The sequence below is a fragment of the Lactuca virosa genome, chromosome 5, assembly GCF_052849685.1.
Source record: "Lactuca virosa cultivar CGN04683 chromosome 5, Lactuca_virosa_CGN04683_v6, whole genome shotgun sequence".
Lineage (NCBI taxonomy): Eukaryota > Viridiplantae > Streptophyta > Magnoliopsida > Asterales > Asteraceae > Lactuca > Lactuca virosa.
In genome coordinates, this window is record NC_136430.1 from 196,306,210 (window position 1) to 196,327,922 (window position 21,713).

General features: G+C 36.7%; 2 protein-coding genes across 2 annotated transcripts; one reads left to right on the top strand and one right to left on the bottom strand.

Annotated features, from left to right (window-relative positions):
- The first annotated feature begins 3,012 nt into the window (after window positions 1-3,012).
- LOC145115303 (uncharacterized) lies at window positions 3,013-6,650 on the top strand. The gene is made up of 17 exons (XM_079051574.1): window positions 3,013-3,148; window positions 3,270-3,404; window positions 3,523-3,722; window positions 3,875-3,954; window positions 4,045-4,143; window positions 4,224-4,344; window positions 4,509-4,567; window positions 4,652-4,732; window positions 4,841-4,911; window positions 5,009-5,105; window positions 5,214-5,288; window positions 5,387-5,485; window positions 5,581-5,724; window positions 5,844-5,873; window positions 5,993-6,055; window positions 6,240-6,317; window positions 6,394-6,650. The coding sequence occupies exons 2-17, from the start codon at window positions 3,286-3,288 to the stop codon at window positions 6,475-6,477; spliced, it is 1,500 nt and encodes a 499-aa protein (XP_078907700.1). The 5' UTR covers window positions 3,013-3,148; window positions 3,270-3,285; the 3' UTR covers window positions 6,478-6,650.
- A 215-nt stretch (window positions 6,651-6,865) lies between these two features.
- LOC145115302 (protein NUCLEAR FUSION DEFECTIVE 4-like) lies at window positions 6,866-10,592 on the bottom strand. The gene is made up of 3 exons (XM_079051573.1): window positions 10,213-10,592; window positions 7,862-8,717; window positions 6,866-7,351 (listed from the first exon to the last, which is right to left on the bottom strand). The coding sequence occupies exons 1-3, from the start codon at window positions 10,528-10,530 to the stop codon at window positions 6,885-6,887; spliced, it is 1,641 nt and encodes a 546-aa protein (XP_078907699.1). The 5' UTR covers window positions 10,531-10,592; the 3' UTR covers window positions 6,866-6,884.
- Between the last annotated feature and the right edge of the window lie 11,121 nt (window positions 10,593-21,713).

Below are 21,713 nucleotides of genomic sequence, written 5' to 3' on the forward strand. Positions count from 1 at the left end.
TGGGGTTCCGGTCTCCATTGTCTCCGACCGGGATGTTAGATTTACCTCCCGTTTCTGGCAAAAGTTCCACGAGGAACTGGGCACGCGGTTGCACTTTAGCACAACATTCCATCCGCAGACTGATGGTCAGAGTGAACGGACCATTCAGACCCTCGAGGATATGTTGAGGGCGTGTATCATTGATTTTGGTGGGAGCTGGGATTCCCACCTACCGCTTGCAGAGTTCGCCTACAACAACAGCGATCATTCCAGCGTTGGCGCCCTGCCATTCGAGCTGTTGTACGGGCGGAGATGTCGCACCCCGGTTTGTTGGGGTGAGGTTGGTCACAAAGTGATGGGTCGGACGGAGGTGGTCTTGCAGACTACCGAGAAGATTCTGCAGATTAGGCAGCGGCTGCAGACCGCTCAGAGTCGGCAGAAGAGTTACGCCGACCGACGCCAATCCAAGCTAGAGTTTCAGGTCGGTGACATGGTACTCCTGAAGGTCTCGCCCTGGAAGGGTGTGATCCGCTTCAGGATGAGTGGAAAATTAGGTCCCCGATATATTGGGCCGTTCAGGATCATTGTCAGGGTTGGCAAGGTGGCTTACAGGTTAGAGCTCCCAGAAGAGCTTAGTCGAATCCACAGCACTTTCCACGTTTCGCAGCTGCGAAAGTGCATAATGGATCAGGAGGCGATGGTGTCGCTGGATGATATTCAGGTCGATGAGCGCCTGAATTACGTGGAGAGGCCTGTGGCCATACTAGAGAGAAAGATGAAGATTCTGAGGAACAAGGAGATACCTTTAGTGAAGGTACAGTGGGAGCATCGTAGGGGGTCCGAGTGGACGTGGGAGCCAGAGGTAGAGATGCGGGAGCATTACCCAGAACTGTTCACCGCGGCAGACTTCGAGGACGAAGTCTAGTTCAAGTGGGGGAGAATTGTAACGCCTCGATTTTCAGGTATTGATTTAATATAAAGATGAGCTTGGACCCGACGAGTTGGATGAACAACTCGGCGAGTCCGATGAAGATTGCTGTAGACTCGACGAGTTGGATGAACAACTCGGCGAGTCGGTTGAGGTTTCCCCAATTTATGTACACGTGTGTAACCGTCGAGTTGCAAGAAGGAAACTCGACGAGTGGCCTTAGGGTTTCGATCATAAACCAAAGGAACTCGACGAGTCACTCCGGTGACGCGGCGAGTGGGCAAGTACTTCAAGGAACTCGGCGAGTAGCCGAGGGTACTCGACGAGTTAGGGTCAACATGGACTGTTGACCTTGACTAATGACTTTGACTTTGACCAGGGGTCGACTAGTTGGTTCATGGAGTACCATGTAAGGTTGAGGACTTATGGGTATATTCGTATTATGGTAATAGGTGGTGGAGTCCTTGGCAAGTGATCCGAGAGTTGGAGTTTATCTACCGAGTCGACATCTGCAAGGTGAGTTATCCTTACTATATCGATAGGGTCTAAGGCACCAAGGCCGGCCCTTTAGTTGTTATTGTTATGGTATGCTACATGTGGTTATGATCTGTTAGATCGGAATCAGGATAGACAGTATGTTATGCTCTTATGATCCGTAGGGATTGATGTGTTAGTGACCTGCTTGGTCAGTGCTCTAGTTATGAGAGATTGCTATGATTGGTGATCAGTGAGATAGATATGTTTGATGTTTGTATATGCCAGTATATGTTAGTTATGCACACATGGTTATTTGCTTGTTGCTTGGGTTGAGGCGGTCATGCTTTGTGCTGAAGGCCAACACACCCTATGAGCGGTCTGGGGAGACTGTAGGCCCACGTGGCGGTCCAGTTATGCCGAAGGCTAGGGACAGATTCAGATAGACTGTAGGCCCTGCAGGGTGGTCCAGTCAGGCCGAAGGCCCAGTATGCATGTTGTTGTTTATCTGTTATTGATATGGTATTATCGGTGGGGTATTGGTATTTTAGGGGGTAGCTCACTAAGCCCTTGGACTTACAGTTTTTAGTTTATTGTTTCAGGTACTTCAGGAGGTCATGGCAAGACGAAGGCGTGACCGTACCGCTCCTCATCCTTATGATCTGGTTATTGGGACACTCTGATGAATAATGATTGAAAATATTTTTGTAAACAAGTACTATCTGGTTTTTATTTGTGATTGAAAAAGTTTAAATTTGACGTGAAATTTTTGGATGTTACACTAATGGCGGTGAAATAACACAATCTTATATGCTTGATCAAATCCCCCCTATATCCCCACCAATATGATCCAAAAGTCGCCGATAAAGGAGATAGTTTATAGGGATCCGGCGGTGGGGAAGAGAAGGAGGCGGTAGTGATTTTAAGAAGAGAAACAGAGGAGAGAGATCGACAGAGAACATCCATGGCACATCTAAAACAGAATAACATCGTGTATGCAGCAACGATTCTCTATTTATTGGAATTGTTTCTGTTGGTGGTGGCAACGTTTCTTTATAAACAGAAGAGAAACAAAGAGAAAATGACTCAAATCCCCTATTTCAAGGAACAGATTGGAAATAAGTCTTCATTTTGACTGATTTAGTTTCATTCACGTTAGTTAGTTAGGTGGAGATTTTTAAGGGATATAACTGAGACTATGTATTCAATCGTTTGACTAAATAAGATTCAATGCATAAATTCATTGTACAACATACATTTGATTTTGTACCTCTTAAAATTCAGCATTTGAGGTTAAATGTTTATTAAGGTATATATATAATTATTAATTATATACAAAATTATCATCCTAATTAACATCTTATAATTCGTTATATATATATATATATATATATATATATATATATATATATATATATAAAATTATTAATTATATACAAAAATTATCATACTAATTAACATCTTATTATAATTCGTCGTGACCATAAAACTTTGATCATTGACATTGCTGATTGTGGGGTTCCGATTCAACCCTTCATCTTTTTCCTAGCAGCAACTTTGCCCATTGTTATTTGGGTTCTTTCAAAATACCCCTTCAAGTTATATTTTGTCTTTATTTATCATTGATCAAGCCCCTCCTATTTCCTGTTTCGTATTTCACCATAGGTTTACTTTGAACAAAACCCTCGCTTAAGTCACCAAAACCCTGGCCGACTATCATCCAGACTCACCCGTCGTTGAAACCCCGACACCGCCGGCGACGTCAAGGTAAGAGTTGGATGTCTTGTGGTGATGTTTGATATGAACATGTCATACTCTCTTCGTCCCAATAAATACGAGCTCTTTCAATGATGAAATTCATAAAAAATGATTTACCTTGTGTTTGCAGATAACGATTGTGAAGAATGATTTCAGCAATATCATGGGTTCCTAAAGGATCTTCGAAAGCTGTCCCTTCTGCAGCTGATCCTCCTTCAAAAGAGGAAATCGAGGAGATAAAGAAGACAGTTCTCGTGGAACAAGGGTATGGTCTTGGGGGGTTTTAAGTTACATCGCTAATTCGAATCTACACTTCTGGAATGAATTAAATTACTAATTTTATTCTAACTCGTAGTTTGTGTACGCCCTTTTTGTGCCTGCAGTGTGGATGTTGAAAGCGAGGAAGATGATGAAGATATGAGTGTTGATGCATCCAAACAGCCTGCTGAAATCGAGCAGGCGTTAGGTGCAGCTAATGCACTTGGTAAGGCTTCTACAAGGAAAGCTGGTGGATCTGACCTCCGTGACATAGCAGATGGTTTAGATGAACTAAACATGGATGATTATGATGATGAAGATGATGGTATTTCATCGTTCAATCGCCTTCTTTCATTCCATATTCTATTTTTTCTCAGGGTGTTTTGATGTCTGTTTTCAAAATGATTGCTATGACTCTAAACAATCAGAAAATCATAATCATTTTTACCCAAACACTCATGGATTTTTACTGTTCAGCCATTGACATATTTGGTTCGGGGCTTGGGGACACGTTCTATCCAAGCAATGAATTAGACCCTTATATCAAGGATAAAGATGTAAGTTGCATAATTCCATATTCAAACTCCCATTTTCTCTTTGATTTCCAAAAATTGCAGCTTTAAGAATCTTGAATTTTTACTCTTTAGGATGATGAGGACTCTGAAGAGCTTGAAGATGTGATTATCAAAGCCGATGATGCTGTTGTAGTTTGTGCACGAAATGAGGATGATATGAGTCATCTAGAGGCATGCAATTTATAATAGCATATAGCCCTTTTTTTTTGTTTTCTTTACATTTTGATGTGCTAATTTGTGTGCTTTAACAGGTTTGGATAGTAGAGGATCCAGAGGGTGATTCAAACATGTATGTTCACCATGATATTCTTATCCCTGCATTTCCTTTATGCACAGCATGGCTTGATTGCCCAATTAAAGGTGGAGAAAAAGGTAATATTCATGTAGTTTTGCAACGGTTTACTTGGCACATAGTTCAATTCAAATGTCCGACTCTTGATCAATGTCTAAAATGCCCTTTGACAAAGTCAAAATAAAGGAAACTTCTGGACCAAAATCGAAGTTACTTATATCTCATTGATATTGTATGGTGGCAGGAAATTTCATAGCTGTGGGCTCGATGGAACCTGCAATTGAAATATGGGATCTTGATATTGTAAGTTGATTTTATTTCTCTCATCAATTTTCAATTTTGTTTCAATACATCAGATTTTATGACAAGTTTACCCTTTGTCTTCAGATGGATGAAGTGCAACCATCTCTCATATTAGGTGGTGTTGCTGAGAAAAAGAAGAAGAAAAAGAAAGGAAAGAAAGCCGAGGTATCCAATCATTCACCATATGTTTCTTGTCATCCTCATTCTTCAATTATATTTCATTTTCTTTTTTCTTTTTTTTTTGTTTTTCATTTTTCATTTTCTTCCACCTAGAAATCCATCAAGTACAAAGAAGACAGTCACACTGATGCTGTTCTTGGTCTTTCTTGGAACAAGGGGTATAGGTATGTTAGTCATTAATTTTTTATTACATCATTTATGATTATTATATTACTCAATTATGATGTCATCATCAAAGCCATTTGTCACTTTCATACACAGGAATATACTTGCTAGTGCAAGTGCTGATAAGTTAGTGAAGATTTGGGATGTGGCTACTGGAAAATGCAAACTTACCATGGATCATCATACAGATAAGGCAAGCTTTATTTATCTTCTTATTGAAAAAAAAGCTCAAAACTTTATTGTAGACAAAATTGAGACTCAGTTTTTTTCTTTTTATATATAAATATGTATTTTTGTTCAGGTTCAAGCAGTTGCATGGAATCATCATGAGCATGAAGTTCTTCTTAGTGGATCCTTTGATCATACAGTAGTCATGGTAATTATCTTGTAGAATCTAAGTTTTTTAGATGTAGTTATTGTTTATAAATCTTTATTGTGATTTTATTGGTTGATATGATTCTTGTTATATTGTAGAGGGATGGAAGGGTTCCTACACATTTAGGGTTTAAATGGTCTGTTAGTGCTGATGTTGAAAGTTTGGCGTGGGACCCACATGAGCAACACTCCTTTGTGGTTAGTATTATGATTCCATGGGATTTGACAATCCAATTCTATTCCTGTCCCGTTATTTCCTCCTAGTTAAAATTACTAAAATACCCTTTTTTCAGGTGAGTTTGGAGGATGGTACAGTGGTTGGATTTGATATCAGAACAGCAACATCTAATCCATCAGCTGAGTTGAAGCCAAATTTTACACTTCATGCACACGATAAAGCTGTTTGTGCTATTTCTTATAACCCCATTGCACCAAATGTAATAATATCTCTTACCTTTTTTTTTTTTTTTTTTTTTTAAATTTTGTTTTATCATTTAATTACACTTGAAATTTTGAATGTTATATTGATTGACCTATGTTTATACTCTTTTTCCAGCTTCTTGCAACCGGTTCTCAAGACAAAATGGTAATTTTATAACTGATGCATATGAATTATTAGAGTAGTTTCATTGATTTTGTTTATATTATATCATCTACTTCGAATAATCTTAATCCAATTTTTTTTTTGTCTTTTTGCAATAACAGGTCAAACTATGGGATCTATCAAACAACCAACCTTCATGTATTGCCTCACAGAATCGCAAAGCGGTATGTATTTTGACCTTTTGGGGACAATAATGTAAATTGTGAACTCCTTTTTTTTACCCATAATAGCAACATACTCACATATCTTTACAATATTACTTTATCTTTATCCATAAGTACATTGCTATTGTGGGTAAAGAAATGTATTAATGAAATTCTGATTGTGTTTTTGTTTGGGTTTTGTTAGGGAGCTATCTTTTCATTATCTTTCTCACAAGATTGTCCCTTTTTGCTTGCTCTTGGTGGCTCTAAAGGAAATTTGGAGGTAAGCATTGTTACCTTTAACCCCCTGAAATTTCAATACTTGTCATTTTAAGTCCCTCATTCTTTGCGAATTGCAGTTATGGGACACATTATCGGATGTTGCTATTTCAAGAAGGTTTGGGAAATACGCTGTGCAAAATAAGGTCCCCGCATCAGCTTGAATTGCATTTTTTTTTCCTTTTTTATGATGTGTACGGGTTTTGTTTGATATTCATTTTTCTTTGTTAATTTAATATGATTATGTTGTTTTGGGGGTAAAATGTTATCTAGGGTTTAATTGTATACAAATTTTGAAACATGGAAAAAGTGGCAATAGTGTTTCTTTCTGTTGTAACTGAAGTTTTGATTCTATACTTGTTATAATATGTTGTGTTAGGGCCCTTGACAGCCAAAACATGTTACCCCCAAAACAACATATATTGGACTGATATGACTATCGAGACTAATGTAGACTAATGTTTAATAGGACAAGTTACAATTTTCTTTTCCATTATGAAAAAAACATGAATACTCTTCTTATCCTTATCATTAAAAATAACATTAGAAAGCTTTCTTAATGCTAAAACAATCATGTTGGGATATCATTAAGTAGAATTTGTTTCCTTCTAGATACGGTTTCTTCTCGATAAGCTAGTTTTGTTCTCAAGAAAAGCAAGAAACTTGAAGCTAAACCTAACACACAAAAGCAACCCCACCAAATGAATGTCTCGTTATAGCATTTTTGACCCATGCATATATTTGATCCCGAGCTTTCTATATTTTTGTCATAAACAACACCTCCAAGAACACCATAGAGAAGCGATCCCAATGGAATGTTTGTTATGAGGATGTTATGATTGATCCCCGAGCTTTTGGAGCCAAACAGCTCAGAAGTGATTGATACCGCAGCTGAAAATATGAACCCGGAGGAGACTCCTATTAATCCAGTGGCCACACTCAAACCACTCTCGGTGCCTATGAATATCAACACAAGGAAAGCAATGGGCATTGGTACCAGAGAAAGCGTGAGCCACCCGGTCCTAGTAGTAGAGCTTTCTGCATTACATGATAAATTTAAAAATAAATATATCAAGTTGTTAATATTAATGAGGTTCAAAAATATTTGAAAAAAAATGATGAGATGTTTGGAGAAATACAAGAAAAAATTAAAATGTTTGAATGCAAGAAACATTAATATACTTTTGTTTGTGTCTATCACATCATACTTTCATTTATTTCTATCATAATTGTTAGACCATTTGTTTTTTTTTTTCTTATCATTGGTATGCTTTAGTAGTTTTTTCAAATAAAACGAAATCAAGATGTTATAATGAATAAGTCTGGAAAAATACATTATTATTTATTGCATTTAACCCAACAAGTAATAATGACAAATATATAAAAACTTATTTGAAGAAGACTTCATTTTCATAATTTTCTCTAATAAGTCGTTTTTTGCATTAAGTTAAAAAGAAATGCTTATATACAACTTGCTACATTAAGTCTATCTTAGTTAAGTCCATTAATTAAAAGAATAATCTACTAAAAACACACTTTGTGACTTACTTGTATATGTCTCTGACGGGTAAAAGCAACAAACCAAGTCCGGAACAGCCGAAACAAGCCTACCAAAAAACGAACATGTAGAATAGATCCTAACAAGTGCTTCCGTCTCATAAACATACCCAAATGATTGAGCAATTTGCCCTAAATTATTACTATAAACAAGCCCAATTGTGCCCCCACAAAAATACGCGACATAGTAAAGCCAAAAATCGAATCTAGCGACCAACAACTTAGCACTATGTTCTTCACCAAGCACCATTATCCGATCTTTCTCCATCATCTTCCCAAAAACCGAATCACCACATGGTTTCACTTCCGAATTCTCTTCATAAAGTTCTTCATAGTTATTAATTTCAACCAAATTGTAACTCGGTCCTTCACTAGGGTAAACACCAAATGCTCCGATTATATGATATCGGACAGCTAGTTGCATCATTTTTGGTGAGACCAATGGAAGCAATAACAATATTGCTACCACGAATATATTTTGTGATGGAGTATCTAAAACGAAAAGATATAGCCCCATAAGGGCGGCTATTGTATATAGAAATGTGAATGTATACATGTCATTTTTTTCGTCTATTTTTAGTTCTTTTTGTTGGATGAGCGGGAGTAGTGCTAAAATGGATGTGACAAAAGGGAGAAATGCGTTTAGAATAAGGTAGGGGGAGTTGGTATTGTGTGAGGTTGTTTTTGTAACGATGAGGTTGTAGAGAGATGCGGTTAGACCGTTGAAACTAACAGTGAGAGATACTGCGAGTGGCCAGTTGTTAGGAAAGTTTTTTATGCACAAAACAAAAGAGATAGTGTTGAACCATGTGATACTACAACCCGCGGACAAACACAAACCAAATACCTGTTGGATAATGTCATAAAAGATTATTGTTAACGGTTGTGTTGTGCTGACTCATCACCAATTTTTTTAGAAATTTCGGTAATAAATAGTATAATAAATATGGTTACAAAGTCTATGATTAAAATTTAAAACAATTATGTATTTTTAATTAATGTTCAATATCATATTTGGCCATTTTTTATACAACTGATTCGCAACGACCAACCGATCCAATTCAACTGGAAATTGGACCAGATCGGTTTTATTTGTCGAATAATTAATGTTGGATATCCAATATATCTAATTTGTTCCATATAAATTTCATCAAATCCTTCCTAATAAATGAAAATAATTTTGCCGCTTGTCAATCTTTCATTAATTTTGACACTTGTCATTTTGTGATATTTTTGAAATAAATATTATCCACTTGTCAATTTCTGATTTGTTTTAAATTTTAAAATTAAAGTCATATGCTTATATATGCAAAGTATTAAATATAATATATATGAAATTAAATTGAAATGAATATGTTTCTTCCTTTCTTATTTTAAAGTTTTACATTAAAAAATATTTATTGCATACATTTTAATGTTTAATCTTTTTTTTTTTAAATTAACCTGTATAATATACGGGTCTCACACCTAGTTTATAAATAATCAAACTTTCTATATTAATAATTGAAATTGTATACTAATTTGATTATAATTGGATATATCAAACTAAATATCAAATTGGATTGGATCGGTTCGGTTCGGTTTTGAATTGGATCTGGATTGTCATCCAAGAATCGACCACTCCAATTTGGATATTGATATTTCGAACCGATCCAATCCAATTATAGTAGGATATTCAATGTATGTCTATGTGTTTAAATTAGATTGATCGGTTTGAATTGGATCGTTCGTATTCTACACACACTAAATATAATTTTTCATATTTCAATATAAATTACGGTTACCTTCGAACAAAGGGACAATTGTTCACCTACAATTCACCAAACTACCAAACAAGTTTGGTTGCTTTGCCACACAAGTTATATAAACCAAATTCAATAATATAATCAATTACTTCGATGTAAAGCCAAAAACTAAATATTAAATGTTTTTTTGAACTTAGAAAATGCAGAAAGAAGACTTAGAGAAATGCGAAATGAGCATCTCTCAGTCAAATCCTAACTTCTTCACAAGTTCTTACTTAATATTTTACGTTCCATTTTCATTTTCTTGATTTTATATAGTTCATTTCAAGATAACTCCGAATAAAAAACATGCGTAATGTAATATGCAAAGAGAACACAAAATTAACATTCAGTTTTGACTTCATTTACCAATGGTCAAAGTTGATTCGTCAACAAATCAGCAATACTAGAATTGTGTAGATTGTACAAATCCTGATATAATCTCCCATAATCTTTTCCAAATTCAATCTTCATTATTAAAGTAACAAATAACCCTAAAATTAAATAGGGATGCAAGACTAAACACATTAAGAAATGAAATCAAATCAAATTACTAACCGTGAGATAAGGCAAAGAGATGAGTCTCTGAATCAGAAGCCATTGAAGACCATAACCAAACAAACCAAGGAAAGCAGCCACGAACAGGACAACCCATGTCGGAAGATATAATAACAACACCCCCGAGCACCATCCGAACAACTTACCAAAATCGGAAGCCATTGACAAGTAATTGAGCTCCACCTGAGTGATTTCCAGTACGGATTTCAATTGGGTTGAATAAGAAGGGAAGTCGAAATTAGTACCCGTAAACGCCATTATCCATATTGTCGCCACTAATACCGTCCATTTTCTCCATTGTAGGGGTATCGTAATCATCTGATACTCCGCCACCGTCTCCGAGAACAAACACGCCGAGAAGCAGAGAGAAGGAGCATATTTATGCCTCCAATGGTATTTAATATTTATAGCGTGATTTTAATGATTTGCATGGTTAAATGGTGGGTGTTAGACGAAACTATAAGTTTAGTCCCTCCACTTTTTGTCTCTCTACATGTTTAGTTTTTATTTTGTTGTTTTTTTGAACATTTAGCAAAGTGCTAGAGAAGATTACAATGTATTTATAAAAACTGAAATTGGATAACAACGTCAAGTATTTCAATTTAACATACTAAGATTGACACTAATTTTAAACCAATTGTACAAAATAAGTTGTATCTCATCCGCATTCTTCATTTGGGAGCTTCTCACTTTCTTAAAAATAAGAACGTTCCGAGATTTCCATATAGACCAAATGGTTGAATAAATAAGGTTGAGCATCAAATCCAAACTTCTTAATAAGCCCCTTCCAGTCCATCTTCAAAAGCAGGTTCAAGGAACTCGTAGGAGGTGAATGTAAAATACCTTATAATTTATGGGTGAACATCATACGTATCATAATGATACGAAAAACAAACTAAAATTGAATTAACTGATACAACCTAATAATTTTTAAAATTGTTGGTTTGGTTTCTATTTTTTGCTAACCAATAAGAAGCGGGTTTGTTTCGAATTTATAAGGTAATCTATAAGTCCCCAAATCTGGAACCAACTAGTGATCAAACACTCAATCAAGCTGTAATCAATAAGAATCAAGAAGGAGTAGAAGTAGAAAATGATCCAACAATCCACACGTCTATTAGGCCGTAAACGTCTGGTACACTTGGATAACACACACATGCAACACCCGTACATCTGACACCTATATATAGGGGACCAAGACCGAGAACACGTTCACGACCGTAAACAGGTTCACGGCCGTGAACACCCATACAGCCGCAAACACACAACCGCACACCCAAACCTTACATGACCAAAACCCTATTCAGACCTATACAGATTGATGCCTAGCCCAAACCAATAAAATATGACTTAACAGTCTCACCCTTGGTTTGAGGCTAGCATGGACTCAGTCTTTTTCGATTATCAGCACGTCTGACCTCCCTATTATCCCGAGCCACATCTTCTTCTCGATAATCTCCGCTATCATCCCCGTGAACTCCTTTGCCGCAACCTCCAGAATTTCATCAGCGACATGAATTTGATGTTGAGCCAAAGTGCGTATGTCCCATTCACCAGATTGAAGCAGATCCTTCTTATCAACCAAACGAAACACACCATCTGGGAATTTAATGACAACAGATGTTGTGGCTTCATCATAGACCCAATATTGCATATTTCTTATTGATCCATCACAAAAGTTCTGAACGATAGGAATCTGTCTCATTTAGTTAGTAGGAGGCCACATCACGGTCTTGAAGGGCAAGTCGGTCTTTGGGTCCAACACATCTTTGAAGCTCTTTATGAAGGATTCGGCGGTCTTCATACCATAAAATTTTCTCTTTACTTGATTATCTAGAAAAAGCTTGAATTCTGTGCTGTGGGGATCATCGGCTGGATTGGAGAAGGGAGCATCAGCAAGTTTAGACAGATCTACCCTCGTCCAAGAGCAAAAATCATGCTTGTCCTTGTAATACTCTACGTTTCCACTTTTCCGCTTTACCAACCACAAATTCAGCTTGTCATGAAAGCCCCACATCACGATTCCTGACCGATCACCATACTTGGATCCGAACCGTTTCTTCTTGAGCTCTGTCACAGTAAGTTGAGGTTGGTCTCCACGAATATTCTTGTCTGAATTCTTCTTGAAGAGCCATTTCCCCTTCTTTTGTGAAGATACTTTCCTTGAACCTTGCTTCAGAGTAATTCTTGGATGAGCTTGAGCAGGTTCATTTTCAAAGCGGTCAACAACTCGAGTGGTTCTGATGGTAGGAGGATTGACAAGGGAATCATGCTGAGATGATTGGGCAGGGGCAATTTGAGAGGTCTCGGCTGCACTTGGTTCTCCGAAAGTTGTTTTGAATTTGTCGCCAAATTCTGCTATCAATTTGTTCTTCAGGTCGAAGTAACCAACGGTCACGGCTCCAAGGTTGAGCTGTAGATCAGAGATTTGTTTTGATTTTTGCAAATTTTCTTCCTCAAGCTCGGAAACTCGAATGTCGATATTTCCAATCAAAACATCTTTTTCAATAAGCCTTTGATTTACAACACCTATCTCCTCATTGAGCTCAGAAATCGATGGGTCTGCTCCCCCTGAACTTCCTTCACCAATAGATTTTCCCTTGCCTCGGGGTGAAGGTTCTGAATCTTGTTAGGCCAAATACCTGGCAAGCCTCTCGGAGGTAGCATCATGCGCAGGTAGTGGTGGAGAAAAACCCCCAGGAGCTGAAGAGCTCCCGACTTCATGAGAAGATCGAACAACACTTGGACCTTCTTTCATAACTTGACTTTCTTCCAAGGTCGGTTGGGTTGATGTAGCAGCTGTGGAGGGTTGTTGGACTGGTGGTGCTTGTTCCCTGATAAGCACTCCCGGCCTCAGATCGGCTCTTCTTCTTTTCAGAGGAGGCTGGGAGGCTTGTGTCACAATGAGATTACTTTCAGATGGCAAGGATGTTGGAATAGCAACTGGAAGGGGAGGAATCCTTGTAGTTGTATCCATATCAGTTGAAAGGTCGGCCATCTGAGTAGTAGTTGGAGGTGTTGTCTTGAGAACATCATCAACTCCCTATGTCTCCGTTGCAGTTTGTGCAACATCATTGACATTGTCAAAGAAAGCATCGAGGTCTTCACTGCTTAGCCTTATATTATGACTTTGCTCAAGACCGAAGAATAAGTCATCATTATTATAACCAGAAAGATCACCACCAAGATCCATATCCTCTTCATCATCATCCTCATCATCATCATCCCCTTCTACATTAACCATTGGTACATGTTCCTCAGCAATGATTGCAACTGGAGGAACACGCTCATCTTCATGCTTTGAAGCAGTAATCACCTCATCTTTAGTTTCTTCATGAGCTGAGGAGCTTTTAGTCTCAGACGCATCATTGACTTCTGCGAATTGGCCGAATTTCACCAATGGATATTTCCCTTGGAACATGAACTTTCCTTTTCGATTTTGCTTCATGAGACCAAAAGTGTCACTACAAATAAAATGTCATTTAGTGACATACATTTTTAATGGCATACATTTGATGTGCCACTATATCATGTTTTTAGTGGCACATAGAATGTGCCACTATAAAAATTAATAAACTTAGTGGCAGTTAACATTTTATGTCACTAATATTTATAACTATTAGTGGCATAATGTTTTAATATGCCATTAAAAGTTATATTTTGTTATATACTTTAAAAATATAACTGTTATAATAAGAAAAGTAAATTACAAAACTAGTCCCCACTATTTTAGAAAATTACAACTTTGGTCCGTTTTCCAAAATTATCATTTAATTTGATCCGTATTTCATATATGGCTAATCACAGTAAGATATTTTGGTATTTTCTTATTTCTCCCCTTACAAATACAAATAGACGGTTTTACCCATTTTCTCTATTTTACATTTTACCCCTCCAACCTTTTAAAATCCTTACCAATAAACGATTTGAACACTCAGCTCTTCAGCACGCCATCGCCCTGCTCCATCGCAACCATCGTCCCTGCTGTGTCGGCGTCATCACCGCCTGTTCCAACACTATCGTGGCATTCGTCCACTGTCATCGTCGCATTCATTCACCATCGCTAGTCTTAACTGCAATTTGGTGACATCGATAATGATTAAGATTTTTCAAGCTCTTGTACACTGAGTTAAGTTTTCATCGTCTACTCCTAGCTTCAAATTCTCCCAACATACACACACAACACTCGGATATACGATCCATTGATATGACCCCTACGGATTTCAGATAAATTCTCACTAGAGGCAAACGCAGGTACGTCCAAATCGGGCGACCTTGTGCCCTAATTTAGTTTCATGTTTACGACTTAGGAGTCGAATCATTTGATTTAATGCAAAACAAATACTTAAATTGTTTCTTTTTTCAGATACCAACAAACAATTCAGGGTGAACTCTATTAGAGACAGTAATGTTGATCAAAACACCATGTCAGTTTCTTCTGCCTACCAGGTGCTCGACATAATGCCTGATTGCACTTTGTCAAACATCAAGGGAGATTTTTGTGCCAATGTATGTTTCTATTATTTTTTTTCAGTTATTCCATGGTTGTATTCCCATTGTTCAATACGTTTAAGGTCCATTTGCAAATATATTTGGTCCCTGATAAGATTTGTCTGGAGTACTCTAGTGTTATTATAAGAAAGGTAATACAACTAAAAGTGTTTTCATACCCCATGATTTTCATCTTTGAAAGATCTTTTTGTAAAAGTGAACATGTAAATGTCATTTGTGCAGGATATTCTTGAAAAAATTGCTCCCACATGGACGAATGTTTCTTTAAGAATGAAGGATGATCCTGAGACTGATAAAAAAATTTGGATGGGTACTAGAAATGTGCGTCGAAATTTATAAAAAATATGATTGACCTTTTTTCATATTATGTGGTTGGTCAACGATTTTGACTTTTTGGATTTTTGAATTTTGTTGCAGGTGTGCATATGTTGTGGCCTCTACTTTGCATGGTGTTCAACATATTCTTCGGAAAGGTTTTATGCTCCAGGTATTTAAATTACTTTTTGTAATTTGTGTATCAAATATTAATTACAAGTCTGAATTAACAATTATAATAAAATAAATGTGTTTATTCAACTGTCAGCCCCGATATTAATGTTATAGTATTCTTGTATTTGTATAGTATGTTCTAGTGTAGTGTATGTTCTCTCTGTCTCGTTATAGTATGTATTGTATCTCATTATAGTATGTGTTGTTTCTCGTTATAGTATGTTTGAACTGACTCATGTATGAACTGACTCTTGTATGTTTCATTGTTCCAGAAATAGTAAGTAGTGACTTCCTAAACTATACCTATTATAGTTTACTAGTAATGCTGTTTGTATGACTGAACATGTTTGAACACCTTTGCTACCCAAAGGTATTGAACTGAAAGAAGAACTTTTATATCTATATACATACACATAATATATAACTAAGATTCAAACGACCTTTGGACAAACAACCGATACCCTAAGTCCACAACCAAACAAGGAACAGGAAATAAGGCGAGTTATCAGTCCTAAGTCCTTTCAATCCTACTTATATAACCATATATATATATATATATATATATATAGACATGATTTTGACAAAATATAAGTTTAAAAGAGTTTGATAAAGAGTTTTGCATATAAAAGAGTTTGTAAAACGATTTGAAGCAATTTGTTTGAATACACAGTTTGAAGTATAAGAAATCCATTTGTTTGAAAACAAAGTTTGAAGTATAAGAAATCCATTTGTTTGATAGTTATTAATCACATGTGATTGATGTAATAACTATAATGTTTCTACTTGTATCCCCCCACCTTAAAAGCATTTAAAATCATTTAAAAGATAAGTTAAGGGGTATGAACTCACCTGCAGTGAGTGATACGAATGAAAGATCGATTGTAGGATGTTAAGTGTCAAGTGAAGACTCGAGCACAAACGGATCCTATTAAGCATATAATGACACATATATGTATATAATTAGTGTTTATACAACTAATCATGTAATGAAAACACCTTAGGAGCTAGGAAACACTTATATTGAAGTGTTACAATCACAAAGGATTGCATAAAAGGGGTTTAAGGCCACACATGAGTGTGTACGGCCACTAGGTGTACGGCCACTTGTGTGTACGGCCACCTAGGTGTACGACCCATGAGTGTACGACCGTACACTCATGAAGAAGTATGCAAATGAGGTGGTTTACGGCCCTATCTAGCATCCTCTAAGTGTCTATGATCTTATGTGGGGACATAACATGATTTGAAGGCCTAGTTATGCACTAAGCAATGGGTGTACGGCCACATGAGGTGTGTACGGCCGTACACCCTTGAAGTTCGTGCTTTGGACGATTTTAAGATGAACATCAAGAGTTTATAGTAGATAACAAGCATAGGAAGCAGTTACTCACAACTTTGGAGGCTTGAGGAGTGTTCACGGCCACCAAGAACTAGTAGGTGTTCTTGGTGAAAGTGAAGAACACTTGAAGATCTACCTAAAAAGAGTAATTTCATGGATGAAATCAAAGGCGGATTCAAGATCAAGAAGGATAATCACAAAGAAATGGAAGGAGTTCTTACATTTTTGAAGATCTAGATGATGAAGGTTGAAGATAGTTGAGAGAGAGAAATCCGAGTTCTTGGCTTGGAAGTGTGAAAAGGGTTGAATGAAGGCTAGGTATAATATTTATAGAGGGGAGTTCATGGCCATAGATGGGTGTACGGCCGTACACTCCTCATGTTGGAGTGTTTGGCCCGATTTCGATACTATGAACTTTGAGAACTCATTTCTATACCCTATCCTTGAATGTACAAGACTCGGAACACTCAAACAGACTCTAAACAAGGCTAAAAGATAGCAGAAACGAGTCTGACTTTGATTGAATAGAATCACTGTACAAGATAGAAATTTCGGGTTGTCACAAGCTCAGACAACTGTGGTCTTCCTCATTCTTTTGGAAAAATCTTTCCGTCTGAAGATGATCTTCCACATTTCAATCAAGGTGAAAGATCGTTCCCTTTTTCGTGCATTGGTGTAACTGGAAATCATAATTCTCTTCCTCCACCTCCTCCAGTGATTCTCCTTGACCCACGTTTTCGTCAACTTGAAAAGTTCAAGGTTACTCAAGCCCAATTAGCATGCAAACACCAAGATGGAAAGTTTGTATGTGCACACGTCCTCAAGATGAAGTCGCACATTGACAGATTGGGAATGTTGGGTGTCATTTTCCCAAGGGAGCTAGTTGTTAACTTGGTTTTTCAATCGCTCTCTGAGTTATATAGTCAGTTTGTTAAGGACTACTATATGACTGAAAACGACGTGACCCTAATTGATTTGACATATTTGCTAATTGTTGATGAAGCAACAATGCTTTGGCGCACTGGTCAAGCAAATTTTTTTGGGGGATCTATTTCCCAAAGTTCCATGGAAGTTGGTGATGGCAACCGTGATAGTCCAGAAATGGTTTCTCCTCCTAAGGGAGAGAAATCGGTCAAGGTCAAAAAGTTTGACCATAAGAGAAAGGCCAGTTCTGAGATAGTTCCATGTGCCGATGCTAAAGAATCCATTTGTTTCTATTGCCAATTGAAGGGACATTGGAAGCGAAGCTGCCCAGACTACCTAAGAGATCTAAGAGATGGTAAAGTCGGATTGTATGACAAAGTCGGATTGTATGACTCTACTTCAGGTACATCCACTATCTAACTCTATTAAGTTCCTATTTATGGATTCTTATTACATGATGTGTTGATCACATTTTAATGTTTTGTAGGATCAAGAGAAAGAAGGAAGATTAAAAGAAGAGTAAGCTGAATCTGATCGTGAAAAGTGGATTTCGGTCGCATGGTTCGATGATCAGATTTTTGAGCTGCTTCTTAGGAGTTATGATAGATTGCTTAGGAATATCTAAAAACATAGTTTTCATGTGTATTTGCATTGTAAGGACGTGTTTTCCGCACATTATCAATAAAGTGAATTTTATGGTTTATATTATTTACTTTATGATTACTTGCAATGGCATTTATGAGAATTGGTGTTTATATTTCTATTAATAGCAATATTGGAAGTGGATTTGATTCATACTTGTATCGCTTGTGGTAGTGTTATAATTTACCAAGAGAGGAAGGATTCTCATCACCCAAGTTTCAATTGGACAGAAACTTGGAGTCATGCGATTTGGATTGTGTGATGTATGAGAATCTTGATCTTTGGTAAATTGAGACTAATTCCTTGTTCACGTGTATATGTGAGTCAAGTGAAGGACTAAAGGATCTAGTACAGATTGATGTGAATTGGTCAGATCCACCACAAAGGACGATAAAGTATGTTCGTCATGATTTACTGTTGGTTCAATAAATATGGTTATGCTTATAAGATTAAGTATAATTCTGATACCTTGAAAAGGTTCATGATATAGCAGAATGAATAAGAAGAATCCATTGGGCAGAAAGATAAAAGTTTCTCCAATCGGAAAGGAAAGGAGAGTACTTTAGTATCATGTTTTATGATCATCCTAATGATTATGAAACCACATCACAATTGATCCTCTAAGGACACCTTAGTGCATTTATATGACTAAGAAGAGGAATCAGGTATTGTTGAAATAGTTAGATCAATGGATGAGTCATACTTCGTTCCAAAATCAAGTTTTAGAGTCATACTCTAGTTACTCCAAGTTGTACCTTGAGTAACATGTTCTAAGTAGGTTTATGATACCTCATGAAATATGGAGTGGAAATGTTTTCTTGCTCTAGCATATTTGAAATTGGTAGTTGTGATGTTTTGATTAAAATAAAGACCAACTAAGACCAGTTAAATTAAGTGTTTTCTTGATAAGAACCCGCACTAACTCTTGAATATTTTTTTGTCAAGGAATGTTCCTTGACAGAGAATCTTGTATGTCAAGAAGTCAGTGGGAGTCTTGTTGATCTTGAAAAGGTTTCAAGAGACAATCGAGAATAAACCTTTTAGTAATCACCAGCACACGACCTAAGGTTGATAACCCATCGTCTTGACATATTCTTGTTTTTGTGTCCATTCCAGTTAAGCTGACTATGTATATGAGTTCTATGAGTTCTCATTTGATTGCATAAGGCAAAGCACTTTGATCAGTGAAAGTTCGTTGATCTGTATGGGTGAGTTGCTCAATAACTTGGAAGCACTAGTAGGCCCTTGTGCTGCCGTATTGCAAGAAATTAAGATTAAGCGAGTTCAATCCATATGAGTCTGAATTTGTCATAAACCTTGTCTTATGATAGTGGTTGGAAATGACAAATTCACATGGACAGAAACACATACACCATAAAATCTAAGTAACATGGTGATTAAATAATAAGTGTTAAGGATTAGGAATTGTGAAATGAGCATCATTGGAAATGTGTTCAATTGATCTATTTCACAAATGAAAGGACCATAGATAAACATAGCGTGCATGCTTGGAGCATGGGATGACTATTGTTTTAATTAAGGTATTAAGTTGATTGTTCGAAACATTATACAATGAATAAGGTCTAATTAACATGGTGATTAAATAATAAGTGTTTTATTTATATTCAAAAGTTTTGAGACCATATTGGATTATATTATTCTTGTGTTTCACTTCGCATGTTTTACTTCCCGAATAACTAGGTTATTCAAACATCCACAGTCGATCATACTTTTGGAAGTAAGTAGTGAATTAAGACTGTCATGAATCCGACTGTAGATTGTCTAAGTGATTAGACATAGCAAATGTTTGCTGTAGTGTTCATGAGTACTCCTGAAATAGGAATTTTAGTATTGGATTAACCCACGATCAAGTATTACTTCATAGATTTTATCACGAGTAATTTTGAGACAATAATATCTTATATTCTTGAAACGGAGACATATGAGTTGTTGTTTACGAGTCGATTGTGCATTGATAATACGTAAACGCATCAGTAACTTGATGTTATAAAACGTATTGTTTTGTGTGATTTGATGAGTAAATTGTGCAAACATATGAGTCGAATTTTATCTGTTCCTTTTACCCTAAATGGGATAAAAGCGATATATATGGGCCCCTCGATGATTTTGTGATGACACCCTAAGCGTTTGGCCAAGCCTGGACTGATTTGATTTGTTTAATTAGTCAGTCGTCATAAATCGGAAATCAGGAAACAAACATTGGACAAAGAGAATGATTATGATCCATGTCCATACGATATCTTGTAGAATGGAGGAATATTTGATCACTTATCTAAAGGATGTGTCATTGATTAGATCAGAGTTCGACAACGGCTTTTGAAAGTTACGATTGCTGGTCAAATTTTGAAGTCATACTTGCAATAATAGTTATTAGACTTATCCAAGTGGGAGACTATTGTATTAGGTGTCTAAGCCCATAACTATAATTGGTATGTACTTGATTTGATAGTAGCATGGTCCTTTGGGGTTGCCTTCACTCATGCAACTTGACAGGATGACTGGTGGAGAGAGAGAGAGAGTAGAATTTATTATGTGAAATAATAAATTAGTACTCAAAATGATTTTATTAATATATTATAAGATTAATATATTATTTGGAAATCATATTATTAATTAGTAATTAATTTGATATTAATTTTGGGATTAAAGGAACTGATTAATAATTGAAGGGGTTGTTTTGCAAATCATTGATAGTTGTAGAACTGGGCTATTGGACTCCTTAATTAGGAGTGGATGAAATCCTGTAGGGAGGACCTATAGATTTCGTCCAAGGCCTCATAAGGAGGAGTTCATGGGTTGTTTAAGCCTTAAGCAGGAATTAGGGTTTCCTCCAAAAACCCTATCAGCCCACAACTATATAAAGAGCCCCATCACATGGGATTTTCAACCTATGCATAAGATACATAACCCTAGCCGATTTCCTTGTATCTCCTTCATCCTTTTTGCATTGGGTGTTTGTGACTCCATTAGAGGTGCAACATTTGGAGCACTAAGCTTTCAAGAGTCAAGGATCTTCAATGATTGTTCTTGTTATTACTACATAACAAGTCAGATAGTCTTATAACCCTAATATCATATGAATTTCGAAATTGTATGCTAGTTTCTAGGGTTATTGCTTTGGTGTTCTATTTGCATGTTCAATTAGTGAAAAACTTAGATCCAAAGCAATTAGGGTTGCATGATCACATAGGAATGTAGATATGCTTATAACCCATCAAATAGTTCACCCTAAAGAGCGCCTATACTGTTGTATGAAGAAGAAATATAGCTCTCACAGGATGTGCATCGGCTATCGGGAGCTGAACAAATTAACGGTGAAGAACCGTTATCCACTTCCGAGGATTAATGATTTGTTTGACCAGTTACATGGTGTGTCTTGGTTCTCCAAGATTGATATGTGTTCAGGTTACCATCAGATGAGGGTTCGAGATTGGATGTTCAAAAGACGGCTTTCAGGACTCGTTATGATCATTACGAATTCATGGTGATGCCTTTTGGGCTCACCAATGCACCAAGTAGCGTTCATGGATCTCATGAACAGGTTTTATAGGACGATGCTGGATTGGTCAGTGAT

Excerpts from the sequence above, each read along its gene's own strand:
- LOC145115303 (XM_079051574.1), top strand. The coding sequence starts at position 3,286 with ATGATTTCAGCAATATCATGGGTTCCTAAAGGATCTTCGAAAGCTGTC. Across the intron at positions 4,144-4,223 it reads ATGATATGAGTCATCTAGAG|GTTTGGATAGTAGAGGATCC; the intron begins GCATGCAATTTA and ends GTGCTTTAACAG. Across the intron at positions 5,874-5,992 it reads CCGGTTCTCAAGACAAAATG|GTCAAACTATGGGATCTATC; the intron begins GTAATTTTATAA and ends TTGCAATAACAG.
- LOC145115302 (XM_079051573.1), bottom strand. The coding sequence starts at position 10,530 with ATGATTACGATACCCCTACAATGGAGAAAATGGACGGTATTAGTGGCG. Across the intron at positions 8,718-10,212 it reads TCTCTTTGCCTTATCTCACG|GTATTTGGTTTGTGTTTGTC; the intron begins GTTAGTAATTTG and ends ATTATCCAACAG. Across the intron at positions 7,352-7,861 it reads CCCGTCAGAGACATATACAA|AAAGCTCTACTACTAGGACC; the intron begins GTAAGTCACAAA and ends CATGTAATGCAG.